Raw genomic sequence first — 21,229 nt, 5'->3', positions numbered from 1 at the left:
AGTGGTATGTCTGCAATGACAGGCCATTGCCATGGCCCTTCACACTCCCCTCTGCTCGCCAAACAGCCCATGCATGTCTTCATGGGGTGGCTCTGAGGAACAGAAACAAGGAGGTTTGGAGAATTTATTAGACATGCAAATAATACAGCTAGAAAAAAAAATGGGTAAGGCTGAAAGTGCAAAAGCTTTTCTTCTGAAATAACAGCAGCAGGCTCCAAAAGCCAAGTATGGCATTTAAGGACAATTACTCTAAGTTTAACTAGTTACATTCATCAGACCATTTGAGAAAAAAGTGGCTGGTATCTGGAAAACCAAGATGGATATAAGCAAGGGAAGAGGTATTAAACTGGTTATCACCTACGGGGGAATAAAAAAAAAAAAAAAGAGATTGGTAATTTACTGCCTGCATGACAGTCAACAGAGGAGGCAAGAAAAGATTATAAATTGCTGTAAAACCAATATTGCTACTGGGCACATGATTTTAAGTATCAAGACTCAACTTCTGAAAATGGTTTGGAGCTCTTCTTTATATACGATGGCTGTCAAGGCAGGCAATGGATGAAGAGTCACTGTTACAGCCTGCTCAGGCTTTCTAAATTGATGAGGATTTACATTTAACAGGTGCATCTGATGATTCCTTTAAGTCTTCCCTGCCTCTGCAGAACACAAGGAGCGGGTGCAGGCACAATGGCAGCCAAGAATATCTCTATTCTTCCCCCTGTGCTAATGTGAAACCTTAAATTTGGCCCTAATTCTTTGAGTGCAGTTTCAGATCAAAAACAGGGGAGATTTGAATTAAATAATATTGCTCTAACTAAAAATATACAGGAAAATTAAAAATCAGACTGTAACTACCACAGAGAGAGCAGCAGACAAGCTCGGAAGCTTTCACTAGGAATGCAAAAGCTCTCCACCCAGAATCTATAGGATCTTAAACCCCTTCAGGTACTCCCTGCTCACAGAGCAAAGGAGATAGAAACCTGTTGACAATGATCCAAGTTAAGCCTTTTTCCAACATGCAAGTCTCACCTCAGGCAAGAGTCACAAATACCAACTTTTTTTTTTTTTTACTTATTGCAGTGAAAAGTCACCACAACACTCATGGAAACAAAGGCTGCAGAAGTGGTTTGCCCCAATCAAAACAGTACTTTATGATTTCAGCTTTCAAGGGTTGATTTGAGCTCTAAAAGCAAACAGAAAACCCACTGTATCTTCTAACCTAACTGAAAAGTCATTTTAGAAATAAAAACCTGAAGCATTTTATCCTCATTATTCCATTTGGATGATGCCATTCTCATGTTGCAAAAACTCCCCCTGCATGCACACAAGTTCTTTCCAATACTATTCCAGTGAAAGCTGCACACACTACAAGCACACACAAGTCCACTCTCCAGCTAGGAACCTTCCCTGTGCACACACCAAGGTTTTGGCCCTTTGTTTGCAGATCAGGAGGTACCTTCCCCCTCTACAGCCTTCAGGAACAGCAGTTAACATCCCAGAAGACTTCCCTGAAACTCCCTGGGAAAGGCTGTACCCAAGAGGTGCCAAACCGGGGCCTCCTCAAAACAATTCGGCCACATCTTCATCCCTGTCTGTCCAACTCCCTTCTGGGTTGTGCAACGCCACCAGCTAAAGATAGCCAACTGTGAAAGTCAAATAAAGAAAAATGACTGTCAGGTGATGCCTGACAGGCTTCTCCTTCCTCTTAACTCAGTTCCTACTGATTTTTTTTTTTGGTATTTAGGTATGCTGGTCTCCCTGGGGAGCCCCTGCCCCTGGCTACATGCACCCTGGACTACTGAAGGCAAACCAGACACTGACATGGCTAGAGAGGAGCACACCCATCCCTGTGAACAAGTGAAGACTGCGCTTAGGTTTGAATATTGCTAAGACAGAGCTGTAGAGTAGAAAAAAAAGCAAATATTGCTGTACTGCACCACCCAGAGCCCTTCTAATATCAGCAAAACTTCGAACTCTTGCAAAATTTTTGCTCTCCTGATCATAGATCCTGACCAGGATCTAAGAATATCAATTTCTGTAAGATTTTCTGAATTTACACAAGTGCTGAAAGAACAATAAAAGCTCTTTATACCATCAGTTACATAAAGCTTCAGGGTGTTCAAGCTTCTTGATGCTGCCTTAGAATCTTCACGTACTTTTTCAATATTAAGTGGATTTTTATCTTAAGTATCTCAGGGAAGAAGAGCGAGAATGAACAGAGAACAGGACAAAACTAACTTTCCTACTCTTCTATATGTTAAAAAACCCAAACCATCTAGCATCCAGACTCTGAATCAGCTTTCAAGAAACTTAATCTCTACCTAAAAGCTCCTAAGTAAAATACTGAAACATTAATATCAGTTACAGTTAACTTCTTAGCTTGAGCTCCTAAAACAAATAAGGCCAACCGCAAAGTGTCCTGAACTCTGTAGTGTGAAGAGATTTACCAAGCAGCTTGGCAAGCCCAAGGGTTGGGACAGGCAGCATCCTCACACCTCCAGTTACAATGACAAGTCAATGAAACCATTAATACAAGGATCCACCCGCTGACCTTTAATCCATGGAGAGTCCAGGGATTTAATACACACATCCTTTTTAAGAAATAAATGTAAACATTCACATGCAAGAAGACTGCTCGTGGTGGTTTTGGTTTTAAACACTGCCTCCCAGTTGCTATAGTCTTCATCACAAGAGACTTATGGCTGGTTAGTAGTCTACAGAAACTTGGCCTTAAGAGCTGATCTGAGCTCTAATGGCATTTTGCAAGGGCTTTGTCTTTGGGAGGAGGGAACAAAACAAAAAAAACAAACCACCTCCAGGCACTAAAACTAAGGTTTCATCATCACTTTTTTTCCCCTCCAACATCAACAACATTCTGGAAGGGCCTTGCCAGCATCCCACAGCTACAGATCCTTTTATGCAACTTTTGCTCACAAGTGGTGTAATCACTCCTCCTATATCATGTTCCAGATGATAAAAGGGTGAGCCACTGCTGCGAACAGAACTCCTTTCATCACCAAAAGCATGCTTGAAAAACACAAGCAGCTGAAGTGTTTTCTTCTTTTCAATCCTAGAAAATGGCACATCATCACCTTTTAGAGGTATTTCTGCTTAATATGCACATATTACATATTTAACTTAAGTAACAGAACTGCAACAATAGACTCAATTGTGAAGGTCCAGTCACACTGTTACTATCCTACATAGCAAAATACGAATCTAGGTATGCACAAAACAAGAAAATCCATTTACTACTGCAGCTGACTTTGATACTAAGAACATCTTCACCAAAATCAGTGCTCTGCCATATTACTGCAAGTACAAATTGATCCATCATCCCAAGCCTCGCACAGAACAAAGGAGAATATCAATCACCATTTTATGGATGCAAGTCAGGATTACAAAGCCACTAGGTGACTTGTTATATCAGAAGCTTCAGACTGTAAATTAGTGTGTATCTCCAGCTCACTACCTTAACCATCAAGATAAAGCAGTCTTCCTCTCTGATAAGGTACACAGTGATACATAAATACAAAAAGGAATCTTACATTGCATTGCAAACAATATGCTATTCTGACAATTAAAGCCTCTCAGTTTTCTTAATGCGACAATTAGATGACAGAATGAAGCAACAGGTCCGGTTTTTCATTAAGTCACTGGCAATACCACATTACTGAATTGTGTTGAGAGAGGAGCTGTCGCCAAGACAAAGCGATAGGAATGAAAGATGAAGCATGTTAGAAGCATTTGATTTCATATTCCTGGCTCTTCTGCTGACTCCTTATGCAGCTGCAGCAAAACTGAAAGGCACACACTTGACACGCTGTTCTATCTGGTGTATTTAGCATAGACCAAGACTTCCCAGTTCAAGGAGAACAACAAATTCACACAGTGCCTAATGTACCAAGTCCATGATCATCTTTAGTGCCTCAATGGTAACAAGCAGGAAAAGTGCAGTCAGATGAACAGTAAGGACCAGAAGAATAGTCATTCAGAGGATGCTCAGCATGTCTCCAAATCAGTGAGGCAAGAGCCTGAAAAGGATTCTGGCAGCTGTGCACATCCGTCTGGACAGAGAGGGTTACTGCGGAACACCAAGCTCACCTGTGGAAAAGTGATCTCTATCAATTTCACAAAGTTTGAGGGTGAGTAGAAGGATACTTCCTCCCAGAGGACAATAAAGGATGAATAATCAAGTATACAGAAAAAGCTGTAAAAAGGTAACAGCTCAGAACAGACAGAGACTGTCAAAACTCATAGTGATAAAGAAAATGCCTTTATGATTTCACAACTGATCGGAGAAGACTCCCACCCAGAAGCAGACCATTTTCTTGAGTACTTTCATCAACAGCAGGAGGTGGTGTCACAGGGCCGCTGTCAGACATTTCCTGGAGATGTGCAGACCACAAGGCTTGTCTTAAGCTGAAATATGATTTAGCAAAACAGAGACAGTAGCAGAGATTAAAACTTTAATTTAAAACTTTGCCAACAAAAATTGATTACAAAAAGGGAAATTATCTGTACAAAATAAGAAAGGAGGTACTCATTTAACAAGAGACTGCCATTGCCAGTGTACACTGGAGGACAAACAGTGCTTCAGGTCAAGTGACAAGTAAGAAACAAACAAACTGAGCTTGTAATATGGAATTCTGAAGTCAATTTTCCATAAACCAAAGTAAATTGACCTGAAACAGCTCAAAAGCTAATCAAGACTTATCAGAAGTCTATTTGCCGTGCAAACCTTTTCCTCTTAATTTAGAGAAAAGGCATGTACTAGAAAGCAAGAACCCAGCACAGTGTACTGAGCCAGGACAATGACTTTTGCCATGCTTCCTCCCACTCAAGCCTTCCTTTTGGTCTTCTGTACAAAGATGTTCTGCAATTTGTGCCACGGTTTTAGCTGAGTCACAAAACTACTGCATCTTCACTTGACAGCTAGGTCCTGACTCAAAATGAAGACAAACACTTTGGAGACAGTGATATTACTATGACTAAAAAGACCAGCTGCATCATGACTCCCATAAAAACGGTGGTTCTCACACTTTTCAAGTTAGCATCAAATAATAGCTGTTGGTCAATGATGGATTAGTATTTACAACAATGCAGTCCTCTTTTCTACCTACCATTTCATACAAAGAGACAAGAGCATCTTTAAAACTCATCACTGAACTGACAAAAAACAGCAGGTGATTTCTGAACCCCAAGCTCCTGTAAAACCTAAGCACACAATATGATTATTACCAGTTTTCTACATTTTTCCACAAGCCAAATCAACTGAATTGAGTTAGAGTGAAGAAATGGAGCATGCTTTTTTTTCAAGCAAGCCAGCTGAAAACTTCCCAGTCTGACTCCTTATTTTCCACTCAGTTTCACATCACGTAGTATTTACAAATTTTCAAAACTTCAGAACCCAGGTATAGTGGAGAAACAAAGTAGTAAGAAAAATGTTTTGGCCCAGATTCACTTCACCTACTTATAGATACCTGAGATACCAAAGCTGGGGCAGAACAGCTTTCTGTGTCCTACCTACCCAAAAAAAAGACAGACAAATGCTGAAGGGAAATTCAGTTAGAGACTTGATTCTCATCCTAGTGGCAATACTCCTCTTCCTCCAACTGTAAAGCAAAAAATTAGCAACTATATTCCAGCTTAGAAGTCTTGGTTAAGCTTACATTAATTGTGTTCTTAACTGTTATCATTTATGTGACCCTAACCCTTACATTGCTCACTAGCAGCTCTCACCTAGGGGAATCAGGGACAGCTACCTTTTAAGAATTGCTATGAGAGATGCAAGAGTCCTCCTTACAGCTGGCAAAACTGAGATAAGTAAAAAGTTCGCTCAAGTCCATGTGGTGAGTCAGTAACAAGCTAGCATCACAGTTTCCTGGATCTTAGCCCTGTGCTCTGCTCACAGGAACCCAGTACAAGGAAAACTACTGTACAGAATCATTCCCTTTTTCACATCAAAAAGTTTTACCAAAAAGGTAGGGATACTAATAAACAGTGTACATAATTTCTTATTTGACAATGAAAAAGTCCTGTAGTAAAGCAATCTGTTCTATTGTATCTTAACCCTGGAAAATTTTATTTATGGATTTGATTCTTTGATGTCTTAAAGCTTTTAAGAGAAAGGTGAAGACTCAGTTAACAATGCTGCAGTCAGTACCCTTTACATTAACCACAATATGTTACATTTTCTAGTTTAAGTAGTATTTGTGCTACCCAATTTTGCAATCAAAATAGAAACCTTGAAGCCAAGAATTCACAGATCTCAGATAAAAAAAAAAAAAAAAGCCAGACAACTTCAGTTTAAACAGAGCAAGCCTTGTAACATACCATGAAGAGTTCAGAGATTTCAATTCTGTGAATATCTGTTATTGCCATTTCAAATGAAAGCCCTCTTATCCTTAACTCTGCCCAGCCCATGCTGTAGGAGACAGGACAAATGCTGCACAGCAAGAAAATCTCCCCTCAAAACACAGCTTAATAATGGAAATGCAACATTTGCACTTTGCTTTATGAATGCAGCAGAGACAGATCACTTAAAATAATGTTTCCAAAGACCCTGGATCTTAAGCACGGTTATAGAAAATTCAGTTTCCTAAACTTTGGGGTTAGTTTGATCCATCTGCCTCACATTGGATTCTTACCTTACCACAGTCAACAAAGCTTCTAACATACCAGGCGAGACCATTAGCTTGTTCCATCACATCACAGAACAAGATGGCATAATTGATGCCTGTTGCAACAGACAGACAATACTGTATAAAGAAGGCTTCTTTTAATGACAGAATCAAATCGGACACTACTGGCTAACCTGGAGAAAGAACTACATTTTTCCCTTCTGGAGTTTTAATTTTCTCTTGAACCAGGAACATTCTTGCTAATTAGTTAAATCCAACAGTACTACAGAGAGCTCGGTTCTTAAGCATGCTCTGCACCAGGAAGGATCGGTTCTACATCCAAATGAAACTGAAGAGTTGCTGTTTTCCAAGGGCAGTTCTTCACTGGTCACCTAGCCGGAAACCTTGGCCCCAGTTGTGTCTTCCACCACCTTGCTGATCTTCTGCAGCTCTTCTCACACTGGCGGGTGGGACACCAAACCCGGACACTCCTCCTCTCCTATTTGGCAGCCAGCGGTACCTAGGATAAGAAGGAGAGTTTGAGAAACAGCTGTACCTCGGGGGTAAATGCCAGACTACATTTCCATGCATTTCCTTTTAGCTGCTAGATTTTGCAATAAAATTGGCTTTTTACAACAGTACTTCACAGAATTCTTTCCAAATCTAAGCCCTCAGCCCACTGAGAAATGGGAATTTTGGGGAACTTCAATCTCTGGGCTACAGTTAAATACAATGATCCAAACACAGTTCAAAAAAAACAGGTAAGGCAGTCTCATTGTTGAGACTAAATGCTGTGATACAAACTTAATTCCCCTAACTTCTCTTTTTTTCCAGATGAAATAATAAAGAAATCCAAATCAGTTCTAAGCATCTCTCTCTCCAATAGTTGCAAAGCTCCTGTTACCACAGCATCTAACGATCTCACTGCTCTCCAAATAAACATTCCTGAGGAACTGTAGACCAAAGAGACTAAGGGAAACTGGATCACGCAACTAGCTTGTCTGAAATCAAAGCCCAAGTGACCTGGCCAGAGCAAATCAGAGCTGTAAGACTTTATCATCCAGTGATCTAAAATACAGCTTCTGCATTTTGCAAGGGATGCCATCAATGCAGAGTCATTTCAGCTCTACAATAGTTACAAGCTCCTGCAAATCCCTTGCTGAATTTGATCACTAAAATTTAAGGCCTAGACAGAAAGCCCAGATTCCTTTCTACAAGAAAAATGATCCTGCAGAGAAAAAGTTCTTCATTATTAAAGGTATTTGTAATTCACCACGGTATTTTTTTAACAAAACATTACAGTACAAAGGCAGAATTTATCCATTTGTAGAGATGTTTGCAGTACTTCTGCTTCTCAAGTATAGAGAAAAATTAAATACATGTATGAGAAATCAAAAAAATTCCACATAATCAACAAGACTGATGGAAGTTTCAGAGCTGTTATTACCTTGAAAGACATTAAAAAAAAAAAAAAAAAACACACACATACATTTTGCCTTCTAATCTTTATGAAAAATTAGGTTTACCAGAAGGGCTTGCAAACACAAAAGTATAATATAAAGCTTCCCTACTCATTAAAACTGGTACGAAAAGTATAACTGTAATTCAACTTTGCATTTTCTAATTAACAGTTTATGCTGTAAAAAGGGTTAGCTGAGCTGCTAACTAAAGTTTGGTAGAGCAGGAATATTTACAATAAAAAAGAATGAGGACAAGGGCAACTTAAGGTATAAACTTTGGCTTCTGATCATAGTATTTCAGTGCCAGAACAATGAACAGATCACAAAAAAAAAGGACTTTAGAAACCAAGACCTGCAGTCTCAGTCAAGGTGACTGGTACAGACTGCAAAGCAGAATATGTATTATAGTCCTCAACAAGTCTACAACTGACTCCTATTACTGTTACAGGTTGCTGAACTGGTAACGACTGTAATGATACACGGAAATAGATAAAAGATCATTTAAAGAAGAAAATTTTTTTTTTGTATCATTTGATAATTGCTAGGGAGTTCTCTTTACTACAGCTCAATTCACGAGCAGAACTATGACTTTTACTCTCACTCTTAAGAGTAGCTGAATGACAGAAGCCATCCACAGGGCAAAGAACTTTCACGTGAGCCATTCACAAGAAATTTGACATTTCTGATGACTCAGCAGCACAGCCAATATGATAGTCTGAAGCAGACTGATTTAGAAGAGTATTTTATACATTACAATCCCAGCAAATATATGTCTGATGAACAATATAGAAAATTGGACCAAACAGTGAGTTAAAGAGTAAAGTCAGCTTACAGGAACTGAGGAGTGGACAGAAAATTCCTTCCTCCCAAATCCATTGGATATTTAAACATTAAGAAGAAATACAGGTGTCCAACCAAATTTCCTATCAGCTCATTGATGACTCTGCAAGGCAAAAAAAAAAAAAAACAAAACACATAACTGCTTCACTTGCTGTCTTCTCTGAAAATAAATGAGCAACCATGTTCTGCCAGTTACTACTGTTCACCTGCCACAGGCATTGCTGGGGCCTTGAGATAGAAAATTTTCCTTCCCTCAGCATTTTGCAGCCACTCCTTTAGAAGGGCCAACCTTCAGTGCCAACAGGCTGTTACGTTCCCTTCCAAGCCTTCTCTACAGTCTGTACTGCAAATGCAATTAAATACTTGTTTACATCAGGGAATTAGACCATATGGCTATTAATGTCTAAAATAATAGTCTGCAGAGCTTGAGAAGTTACTGCTGTTTTCACTGGGCAACCTGTCTCCTGCTGTACTGAACTGTTTTGTTCCCAATTTTGCAAAAACACTGCAAATGGAGGCCCTTGAGTATCTTCCATCATGCATAGAAACAGCAGGTATCTAACAGCAAGCAGTTTTCTCAAGTGACGGATGAGTCAGTAGGAGGCAGAGCCAGAAAAGGGAATTTGGTTTTGCTGTACTATCTCCTCCTTTTATAAATCAACCACATAACTTGTTATTGTCACTAATGGCATTACAGCGGCACCAAGAGGTCCCAACCAATGCAGGGCAGCAATGAGAAAGACCGTGCACAGAGGGGATTTCTGCATCACGTTTACTCATCAGTTTACTCAAAGAAACCCAAGACAGACCAACGAATTCAGGGCATTCTGTGCGCTTGTTATTGCCATTTTCCCTTGTTTCACAAGCTAAAAAAAAAAAATCATGTTGGGCAAGACTGTGAGGGAAAGAAATAGGACTATCAGAATCAAGATAAATTTGTTTCCAAAACCAGTAATGATGGCTGGTCATATGGTACGACATCTTTCTTTGCTGTGCATTACTCTTAGGAAAAGGCCTAATGCATAGACTTACTAGAAAATAAATCAAATTCTTATTACTTTCCCCTCACCTACATTCTCTAGATGTCACATGCACAACTCCTCTTTGCTTTTATCTTAAATGACCACCATGTGACACTGAGTATTATCAGTCAGATTATACGGCTTTAAGCCTCTTATTTTAATATTACTTCTAAATTCAGCAGTAAGTTCAAGAGCCATAAAAGCTTTTATAGCTTCAAATTGGCCACCTAAGTAAATACATACGATCCACCAATGATGTAGTTGAATCCCAGAATAACCCATGGAAGGTAATAGGCCTGAAAAAGAACACAATGAAGACAGAGAAGTTGTAAATACAAGTTAAGGACGTAAACTTGCTCAACTTCCCACTGCATTAATAAGCATGATTATAATCTCAATGTTTTAGGCATTACAAATCCTGATGTATTAACTTAAGCAGATTCTACATAACAAGGTAGGATACTCCAAACTGAGTGGCCACTAACATTTTTAGACAAATCACACTCATTTAAACATTATAAGCTGATGTGGGTTTTGTACTCTATGTTCCACAGCAAGCTTGCATCTGAAACAAAGTCCTAACATTTCAGATTTTGAAAAGATCTGGAAACATGATCAAAAGACTTTTCACTGCAATATCTGGCAGAAACAGACGGGGTTGTACAGGAAAGAACAATTTAAAATACCAATATCTAATCACTATGGTGTCATTTATCCACGTTAATGTTTATCAGGAATTTTCCTCTTTTCAGACTGATGAATTTTTGTTGTCAGGACATCTTTTCAGTAAAGCCACACTGAGCAATACCATATGGAAGACCATAAAGAAATCTGTCTTTGCTGCATCTCAGGAAGTATATGGTTGTATGAAAGCATGGGACAGCTTTAATAAGACCAAATATTTATATATTGCTCCTCACCCTCTTCATGTGCACCTTCTGGGCAGAAATCTTTCCAGTAGCCTGTCTGACATACCTTAAATCTTGTTCCAAACCAGAACGATACAATCATGTCTCTGTTCAGCTGGGCCCACACATAAAGTACTGACATGATGAGTGGAATCATCAGCAACTGCAATATTAAGACAGAAAAAAAGGCAAGAAGTTACCATCACTTTCACAGAAACCCAAGAAACTTCAACAGGCAGCAGGAGCTATAACCTTCAAAAACAGCTTGTAAGCATGATACATCAGCAAAATCTTTAAAGACTGACCCAGAATCATGTGTCATGGATCTGCTCAAAAGCTATTGAGAAACCTAAACAGAACCTACTTGGTCATTCTCTTTTGCAAAGACCATACCAACGCAAAGGGCTCCAACTTGCAAGAAGTGAAAGAACAGCCATGGCAAACTCCTCTACTCCTGGCTGCTTGGTAGCACACCTACAGCAGTCAGCAAGATATTTGTGCCACAATCATTTCCATTCACAACCCAGGGCACTAACCCAAACACACTCATCCAGGGCTAAGCTAATACACCAGATGACGTGTTACTACATCAAATTGCCAGCTATGTCCCCCTCAGAGCACCACAGAGGGCAGGTGCACCAGTAAATTATCATTTCAGAGTACCCAGTCAGCCTTGGCAAAGTCACCTTAGTAGAGCTTGGAGGTAAATCTGTGCTCCATGCCAGGAGATGAGATTGTTTCAAATACCTCTTTACGGCGACTGTGTATTAGCTGATTAGGACTATTTCTAGTGAAACAAATAGCTAAAATAGTGTGTTGTATCTGCTGATTTATTTCTGAACTGAAGACAGACTGTGCCAGGAACATTTCCATGAACTGGTTTAATGCTACAAACCAGCTCATGTGTTTGGAAGAAAGGTTAAAACTCATCCCTTTGGGGGTGCCACTATTCAACAGGTTCCACATTAAAGCTGGCACATTGGCATCAGGCCAGCCTTTCCCGAGTCCTACAGGACACCAGCAGTCTAACTTGTCACACAAGCACCTTAGCGTCTTTATTAAAACCATTTTTATTTTACTGAAAAACAAAATAGCTAATTTCTGAAAGTATTTGACATGGGAATAGAAGCCCGGCTATCCTACTCCACCTTCTCACTTTCAAGCAAGCCACTCAAAACAAGCAAAAAACCTTATTTCTAAGAAAACCTCATCTGTACATCAAACAACTGATTCTCTTTAAAGCAGTATTTTGTAAGCAGATATAAAACAATTTTAAGTACCTTTTTAAAAAGAAACAGATCATCAATTAGTCTAAAATTCAAACAATGTATGGGCGACTTCAGCATGCTTTTGAAGAATTTTGTGACATCTTCCCCACAGCAAAAAATGTTTAAGTGCAAACTTATGGACAGCCTTTGACAGAACTCAGTCCTGACTGCAGATGCATGATTGCTATTTTTGTCTACCAGGGGAGCCTGATAAGTGATCTAATAAATGCTAATATAATACTCTATGGAATATTAAGAGATACTGGTTCAGACTTTGGGTGACAGGGGCTGAATATGATGAGGAGAGAACAGCAGAGGCAGGCTGAAGACATGCAGTTATCAGGTACTCTGCTGTGTCCAAGAAACACTCCTCCATTTCCCCCCTTATTATTTGGAGAGATAAGAACTACCTCATTGAAACTGGTTCTTTAGACCACTATTTTAATCATTCTTGTGAGGATTTTGCACTTCAAAGTTCTGATCTGAATCTGAAACTGCATTTTTCACAGAAAGATCTTCTGTTGGCAAGCAAAAAGCACACTAAAATTGAGAAGAGTAACAAACCCAAGAATCATTTTTAGATAAAAAAAGAATGCAGAATCACATTCATTAGAGGAAACAGTGCATAGGTGACATCTTGTGCCCAGTTTAGCAAAGGACTGAACACTTCCTGACTGCACAAAGAGCCAATTTTCACTCCGTGACTCCCTAACTAGGTTAGAAGTAGCAGTCAGATACAGGCTTGTGATGTTAACTGAGGCTAACCCAAACTAAAAAACCCTAACAATATATACACAGCAGTCCATTGTGAGATAAACTAAACCACCCTAGCTTAACTATGTTCTGCAGTTATGTTGATAATGCCCTCAAAGTCATTAAGTAGTCAGAAAGTTCCATAAGATTATTTAAGAAACTGCCCCTCACTTACCTGCATGTCCATTGCCAAGCCAGTTATCTGTCATCATACCATTAACGAAAACACAGCAAAACCCGACAGACTAGAACGACAAAAAGGAGCTGCACACACACTGAACACACATGCAAAGGCCTTTAATGTTTAAAATGAAAACAGCGTTCCTGTGTAGTATTAAGTTAACCACTGGAAAAAATTAAAAACCTCCAATGATCTAGACTTATACACTTCATTACAGTAATTGCTTTTCAGCAGCCTTTCAAGCTACCCCCTCAAGTCATTACCCCGAGGGCTGACGGATACACTGGCCTTCCCTTCATGATGAAACTGGCTAACTACAAACTCAATCAGTCCTTGCATAAAAGCATGTTACAAGTTTAACAGCTGGACTATTTCACTAGGTTTTTTAAGATTAAAATGTTGGTTTTCTAAATAAAAAAATACCAGATCATAAAAAAAAAAAAAAAAAAATCAATATATTGACACTGAGTCATAGAAAATAAATAATTTCTTGAAGTGCATCAATGCAGGCTTTTAATACTACTCCCCTACTTTGGAACCCAAAAGATCTACTTGTTGTAGTAACTGCTGAGCAGAAAAAATTGCTGAAGAATTTTGCTATGATCAGAATGCTTTTCACAGTTCATGAATGTGTATAAAATGATACCAAGCATTTTCTCAGATCGTGCATCCAGGTTGCTCCTTACATCATACAGAAAACAAGCAACTGGAAGCTTTTGAATGACCAGTTTGAAAATCAAGTCACAATCAGATTCATCTAACAGCTCACAGCCAACAGCCTGCAACCACAACTAAGCTGATTGTTTTCTTAACAACATAGTTAAACCCAGGTTGTTTTCCTTACTGCTGTGGCTCAACAGGACTAGCAGGAATAGCAAATACCTCCATACAGTGGAATGTGACTAGAGATAAATTAATCTATTGACACAGGTGACAGCATTTCTACACACTAGTTTTCCTGGCTGTATCTGGTTCACACCACCATCACTACTTCCTTTTTTCCACATGCTGTGCCAGTGCAAATCGCTACAAGGAGGTAGTAACAGCACAGACAGAATGGGAGCATCTCCAGGGATGGAGGTTCCACAACCTCTCTTGATAACACATGCCACTGTTTGACTGCCCTTACAGTAAAAAGGGTCTTTCTTACATTTAATTGTAATTTTCTGTGCTTCATTTTGTGCCTGTTCTCTCTTGCCCCGCAACTGAGAGAAGTCTGGCTCCATTTCCTTTATTCCTTCCCCCATCAGGTATTTATCCCCATGGTTAAGACACCCCTGAGCCTCCTGTTCTCCAGGCTGCATGATCCCAGCCCTCTCAGCTTCTCCTTATGTGACAGATGCTCCAATCCTTTCATCATCATCATGACCCTTCACTGGACTCACTCCAGTATGTTCATACGTCTCTTATACTTGGGAACCTGGAGCTGGATGCAGCCCCCATGTGTGTCTCAAGGGCTGAGCAGACAGAAGTAATCACCACCCTCAACCTGCTGGCAAACGTGGCCACCTCTGCCACAAATTGCTGGCTCACAGTCAACTTGGTGTCCAGCAGGACCCTCCAAGCCTTTTCTACCAAGCTGATTTGTAGACAGTCAGTCTCCAGTCTGTCCTGGTGCCTGAGGCTGTTCCTCCCCAGAGGCAGGACTCTACACTGTCCTTTGCTAACCTTTGTGAGATTCCTGACCAGCACATTTCTCCAGCCTCTCATGATCCCTCTGAATGGTAACACAACCACCTGGTCTACCAACAACTCCTCCCAGTTCTGCATCCAAGACTTAAAATAAAATTGAGGTAAAACAGCACAGCTCATGGAAAAACTGTTTCCCAACATTTCTAAACCAACAAGCCCAGCTTCCTCAGGAAGCGGGTTCAGTGCAGATATCACAACACTGCTTTCACAGCAGTGAAAGTCAAGCTGACTTGTACCCAGCAGGTAAGGGATCTCTCCACCAGGTACCTGAATTTCCAAGCCAGGGAATGGCAGAGATCAGACCTATTTGCACATGGCAGCTTAAACACAGTAAATTCACCCTTGGTCCACGCAGAAATCCACAGAAGTGGCTACGTGAAGCAATACAGCAAACACTACAGAAGCTCATGCAACACAAGCTGAGATTTATGTTAGCAGAACTCTAGTTCCCAGATTACATACTTGTATTAGCACATTTATTAGTATTGTCCCTCCAAGCCACTCAATACCTTTCCAGGAGGGTTAAAAACTCACCTGGGAACATTTGCTACATTATAAAACTGTTAGTTGTTAAAAACCTGGCCTTTGAACATATTTGACGAAGAAACAGGAGAACCAAAATATTCTAAAAGTTTGATGATGAGCAGAAGGATACAACAATGCAGATCCAGTTAAACAGGAGCATGAACATGTAATCTGCTGGCCTTCCATCAAAAGCCCCTGTAAATAAAAAGAATTATTAGAAAAAGGTACTGAAATCTTGATAAGAAATTAAGACCTTTTATTTTGGGGAGTCTAAGACAAGCTCAGCTAATAACAGATGCCTTACATGCAGTCTGTGACTTATGATTTTTATTTTTTTTTTATTTTAAAAAGCCTTATAATAGAACAACCTACAGACAGAAAAATAAGACATGCAGCCTACTGCATTAAGCGCACAAACTGCATCTCTACTTAAAAAAGAACACACTTTAACTCTGAAAATAAGTCATTTTAACTTTATAAGACTTCAAAACGGAGTTGGACCCCAGCCTTCATAAGAAGCTGCCGGTCAGAAGCACACAATAAGGAAATAGACTTGCACAGAAAAAGCAGAGACATCAAGTTTAACTATCAAGTCATGTGAAAACCAATCCTTACTTAGGCAAATTGCATCCTCTTTGCATCATCTAGTCAGACTCAAGAGATACAATAGCTTCTACACTCCAGAAAAATTAACATATGTGACAAGGAAGGTACACATGTGCAGAGCATTCTGTTTCTTTTTCTAAGCTGAACTGCTTGCTTGATTTCCCATTTCAAACAGGTTTCATTTTTTTTCAGGACAGTGGAAACAAAAAAATAGAGTAACATTCCCTGCAGATCATACTAAATGAAATTATCTTTAGATGCCCAGTTGAGCCTGGGACCTAGCAAAGAGGATTAAAAAACAAAACCCCAACAACTCCTTGCAAGCTTGAAAATCATAAGCTCTCACTCTTGCAAGCTGTGGCAAAAGGCTGGCACAGACCTCAGCATTTGAGCAAGACTCTTGACAACTGCCATATAGCTCCATGCAGGCAAGGAAAGCCTGTGAATCCTGCTGAAACAGACCTAAACCACACAGTAACACAGCTCATCACCAACAAGCTGCATTACATGCCAATAGCTAAACGTCAAAATGCCTAGAAAGAGGACCACTGCTTAATGTTAGCACTATTTGCCTTCCTACAACAACCTTACATGCCCTCAAAAATTTAAGAATAGATTTTATTTCTTTAAGCATTAGCTCTTTAGAATAACTAGAGTAACTGAGCCTATGTAAAACAAAACTGATATTTTAGTCATTTCAAGTTTATTATTTAAGTTCAGCCATGCAAGTTACATGACATGGAGGAAGAAAAAAAAAAAAAAAAAGAACACCAACAAAAACCCACACACAATTTGGAAAATCTCTTGGAAAGTTTTAAAGTTGGAGAATCACATAAACTGGAGTTTTCTCCTATTTGTTGTATGGCAACAGTAAGAAACAAACAGAGAGAGGAAGCTGACTAACCCGGCAGAAACTCCAGCACAGTCATTCCTCCAGAGTAGGAAAAAAAAAATCAGAGCAAATATTATTCCCTTAAATTTTTTCACTTCTTGTTATCTAAGAGATTACTAACAAGAATATCAGAGAAACTATTCAAGTTGTCTTTCCAACAAATACCTAATAAAATTGAGCTAGACTGCCAAAAAGCTCAGCACAGGGTCAAGGTGAGCCCTAGCCCACTGGGTATAATCCAGTCATCAGGGAAGAGCTGCAGGCTCATAATCTCATCGTTTGTACTGCTGGGGAGTAAACTCTGCATGTTATGCTTTCTCTGTTGGTATTTGTTATGTTCTTCTCCAACATAAACAAAACAAAAACACATCAATCTCCTTTTCCTCAGGAAGCCAGAGGTCAGCTTGTTAGGAAAGCACAAGCACAGTACAAAACCATATGTATACTTTTGACAGCTAAATTTGAAGCTAGGCAACACCAGTGTATGCTCAAAAACCACGTACAACCCTGAAAATAGAAGTCTCACTTCCTCAGTTTCACAGACAAAAGGAGGCATAGACCTACACTGATTCCCACCTGTAAACATATCAGCAACTTCTACACCTCCCACTTCCAGAAGGACTCAAGCCTTTTTCATAGAGGAAGAACCAACCTAACCAAAAACTTCATTTGTACCCAGAAAAATGACTGTAATATAAAAGAAATGCATTGATTCAAACAATAACACAGCTGATTTCCCAGTTTCAAAATCCAGATGTGTTATACAGTAGAAATGTAAATTTACTGCTGAAAGGATTGACTTTCTTCCATGAGACTTCTGCCACAGCATAGACAACTAGAGCAGTTTTTAAGTATATGTACAAGCAGTGATGTTTTATAATTTGCATATATTAATCAGGAACTCTTACTACACATAGCTGTGCACAGTAGAATGTTGTAACTGCCAGTACTCTCAGGTGTTCATAATCTACAGCAGAAGGGCTCAAAGAGAAGGAGGAATCATTTCTAGCTATTAAACTACTACTTACTTTCACTAAGAAAACAATCAAATACAATCTGGCACCACTCCTCCCTTTCCCTGCTACTCTTCTTATGACTTAAAAGGGATTCCACAATACTTCCTGGATGACGGGTTTACTGGGGATCTCTTCTCTGTCACAGGACTTCCCAATCACCTTGCAATGCATTTCCACTTACACCATCAGTTCAAAGACTCCATTAGGACTACGCTGACATTCTTGTTCATAAAGGCTTCCAGGAGAGCTTGGCTTTGTAAATATTTTATTTACTTCAATTGAAACAGTTTTTGTCTAGCTTTAATGAACTGCGCAGTGCAAAATGAAACCAGTTTTGAAGGTACCTTATAACAACAATCTCTTTGTTGCAATAAATGATCCATTATCTGATCTCCTTTCTTCCACTCTTAATTTTCCTGCCAGCTGAAAACCCAACTAGTTCTTTAACTTTTTCACATTTCTGTATGACAGAGGGGTACACTTCATTTGTGCAAAGTATCTCTCAATTCAAGATAACAAATAGAATAACACAGGTAAGCAACATTGCCTCTTAAAAAACAGGAAAAACTGACATTTTCTCAAGATGGATATATCCATTATCACGTAGGCTCTGTCTACCTTCTGTGTTAAAAGGACATCAGACAAACGAAAACAGGTATCATCATCTTTTAGTCTCTATCCCTCATTTTCTGAAATCAAGCAAGTAAATGCACCAAGCCCTCCTACTGAAACAGGTATCAAGTTCAGATCCTAAACAGGCTCCCTGCCAAAGGAAAGGAGCCAGTCACAGAAAACCTGTTTCCAGAGCAGTCTCCCATTGATCAGCATAAGTGGGCACAGAGATAAGCCATCTTCCTCACAGTTCTCTCTGAATCAGCCACAACCCCATCACCACAAACATTCCCAACAGCAGGTCTACCTGACAATGCTTTGTCTCAATCAGCTCCAGGCAGAGTTCACTGAGTGCATACAATTTAATGGATAACATACCTGTTTCTAATCGTGATGAATATTGATACAAGAAATATAAATTCACCAAGTAGAGAAATCCTGTTCCAGGTCCCACTGGGAAGAAGAAAGTTGCAGTTACCGGCCGCCAGATCTGCCCAGATCAAAACAGAAAGATGTGTTTATATACTGCAGAATGAACTCATATGCACAGGTTTTTTCTTTTCATTTGTTACCAATTACTTGAAAGATCAAGGAGGAGATTAAAAATAGCTCAAGAGCTCAAATATCAGTTACCACTGCTTCAGCAGCTTTTACAGTTGCCTATTGTTTTTATTTTAGATCTGATAAGGAAACCTATTAAGATTACAACAGAAATCACACACAACTTCCCAGATCATTTCCATCACATCTTCACGGTGTTGAGTCTTTACTGCAGTGCAAAAGAGATATGCTTGCAAGGATGCTACCCTGTTTTAAAAGCACCCGCACAGAGCCCATTCTTACCTGTTGTACAGAGGCCAAGGAATTCACACAACGGCCCTTAGTGTGCCGTTCCAGACAGCTCATGCCGCTCTGAGCATTTTGCACCTGCTTTAGAGAGTCTCCCAACTATCAATATTGAGCACAGCCAACTGCATGGCAGCATGTAGCAAGGACAGAAAATGTCTGGCCATTTAAGAATGAGCTCTTTAACCAGCAACATTTCCAAATATAGTATTGGGGTCCTGAGCATCACAGTTCCAGAAGGAATAACAGAACTAGAAGAAAATACAGTTGTTTAAACTACTAAATTCTGAGGGCAATACATGAAACAAACAACACATAAAGCTATCTTTTTATCTTTTTTTTTGCACCCAGACTTTTTCACTGAAGGTATAATGACCACATATAATAGAAATTTTAACGGTTTGAATCTTTTCTTTCACTTTAATTTTCAAGTCACCCCATGGGCACTCCCCCTACACACCTGCATACCTGAACATTTAACCTCCCAATGCAAGGAAAAAGACTATGTTCAGTTTGTGACCGCTTCTGATATTGCTAACGCATCTAGAAACAGATACCTTACATCTAAAAGCTCAGGACTTTAGTTGTTAACTTTACGTCAACCATACCTATGCACAGAACCTGACAATCCCAAACACAAACTTTTTCAAATTCCAAGAAAGAAGGTGCAAAAGATGCACTTCTTCAGCTCTGCCTTAGTGTTTCCTGAGCCACCTGCGGTTTAGGACAGTGGTACACCTGCCCGTAACCCCTGTTTCCAAAGCCATGCCCATGCAATCGCACAACAGAGGCCAGGCAAGTCACCTGAAGTCACAGACACAGGTTTTATGCTTACACAGTTCCTTGGAACAACAACCGATGCCAGACAGAACCATTCACCAAATTCACCAAACTTGGGGGAAAAAAAAAAGGCACCAGAATGAGATGCAAGCCTGACTACAGGGCCTGCCAAGGGCCACAGCCCTCCGTGGCTCACCCAGGGGCCCTGCCAGGGCCAGGCACCGCCGCCTGGGTCACCTTGGTGGGGAGCCCGGGACCCGCGGAGGCAGAGCACCAGCTGAACGCGGGCCCAAGCCTACGGGCCTTACATACGCTAAGCAGGAGGGCGAGCCCGGCTCCTCGCTGGAGGTGATCGGTGTCGCTCCTCGGGGCTGCCCCGGTGCGCGATTTCCTCCCAGCGCGGCGGCGGGGAAGGGGGCAGCCCCCGGCCCGGCAGCGCGGCCAGCCGCTCACTACAACTCCCAGCATGCCGAGCGCGCCCCGCAGCGGGCTCTCTGACGGGGCGGACGCCGCGGGGCACGCCGGGACTGGTAGTGCGGACCGTACCTGGAAGCGGTTGAGGAAGGCGTCGGGCCAGAGGAAGAGGTAGACGGGGCTGACGAGGCCCAGCTTGCCGATGAGCGGCACCGCGATGGAGCCAGCGAACCAGTAGCGGGTGATCAGCGGGATGCTCCGGAACCAGTCCCCCAGGTCCGACATGGCGCCGCCGCCGAGGACTCGCTACGGAACCGACCGCTGAGGGAGGGGAGAGGCGAGGCCGCGGCCGCGCTGCTCCCGCCGCCGACCCGGGCTAGGAAGGGAGCCCCGAGCCAGACGTGGCGCCGCCGCCTCCGCCTGACACACCGCACCTTCCGGCCCCGCCCCCTCCGCTCCCGGGGCACCGGCAAGCGCCGGAAGTCCCGCCTCTCCCGCCGGTACCGGGGGGCGGTGGGGTCGCTCCGCCGGCGGCTCTGTGAGCGCGGGCCGGGGCTGCCATCGCCCCCCCACCCCCACTAGGGTTAAGTTAACCCCACTAGGCTGCGCCTAGTAACGCGGGGGCGCCGGTCACTAGAGTGAACCGGCAGTGACTCCTGCACTTGCGGAAACCTGAAAAAAAAAAAAAAAAGTATTAAACGTCCCGTTGCGTTATGTTATAAAACTATCTGTCTGGCAGGATGTGACGTTATACTATAAAAATATGCGGGAGGTTATAAGGCGTTCATTAC

At 41.1% G+C, this 21,229-nt stretch overlaps 1 protein-coding gene across 1 annotated transcript; it reads right to left on the bottom strand.

Moving 5' to 3' along the window:
* Nucleotides 1–6,759: 6,759 nt before the first annotated feature.
* Nucleotides 6,760–20,872, bottom strand: DERL1 (derlin 1). Its single transcript, XM_042785744.1, has 8 exons — nucleotides 20,571–20,872; nucleotides 18,777–18,888; nucleotides 15,403–15,467; nucleotides 13,050–13,076; nucleotides 10,921–11,016; nucleotides 10,189–10,241; nucleotides 8,916–9,026; nucleotides 6,760–7,143 (listed from the first exon to the last, which is right to left on the bottom strand). Exons 1-8 carry the CDS (start codon nucleotides 20,721–20,723, stop codon nucleotides 7,005–7,007), a joined length of 756 nt encoding a protein of 251 aa, XP_042641678.1. The 5' UTR covers nucleotides 20,724–20,872; the 3' UTR covers nucleotides 6,760–7,004.
* Between the last annotated feature and the right edge of the window lie 357 nt (nucleotides 20,873–21,229).

Source organism: Tyto alba, unplaced genomic scaffold (assembly GCF_018691265.1).
Source record: "Tyto alba isolate M040663 unplaced genomic scaffold, T.alba_DEE_v4.0 Super-Scaffold_9, whole genome shotgun sequence".
In the NCBI taxonomy this organism is placed as follows: domain Eukaryota; kingdom Metazoa; phylum Chordata; class Aves; order Strigiformes; family Tytonidae; genus Tyto; species Tyto alba.
The sequence above is the reverse complement of the archived record's forward strand: the minus strand, read 5'-3'. Positions and strand labels throughout refer to the sequence as shown.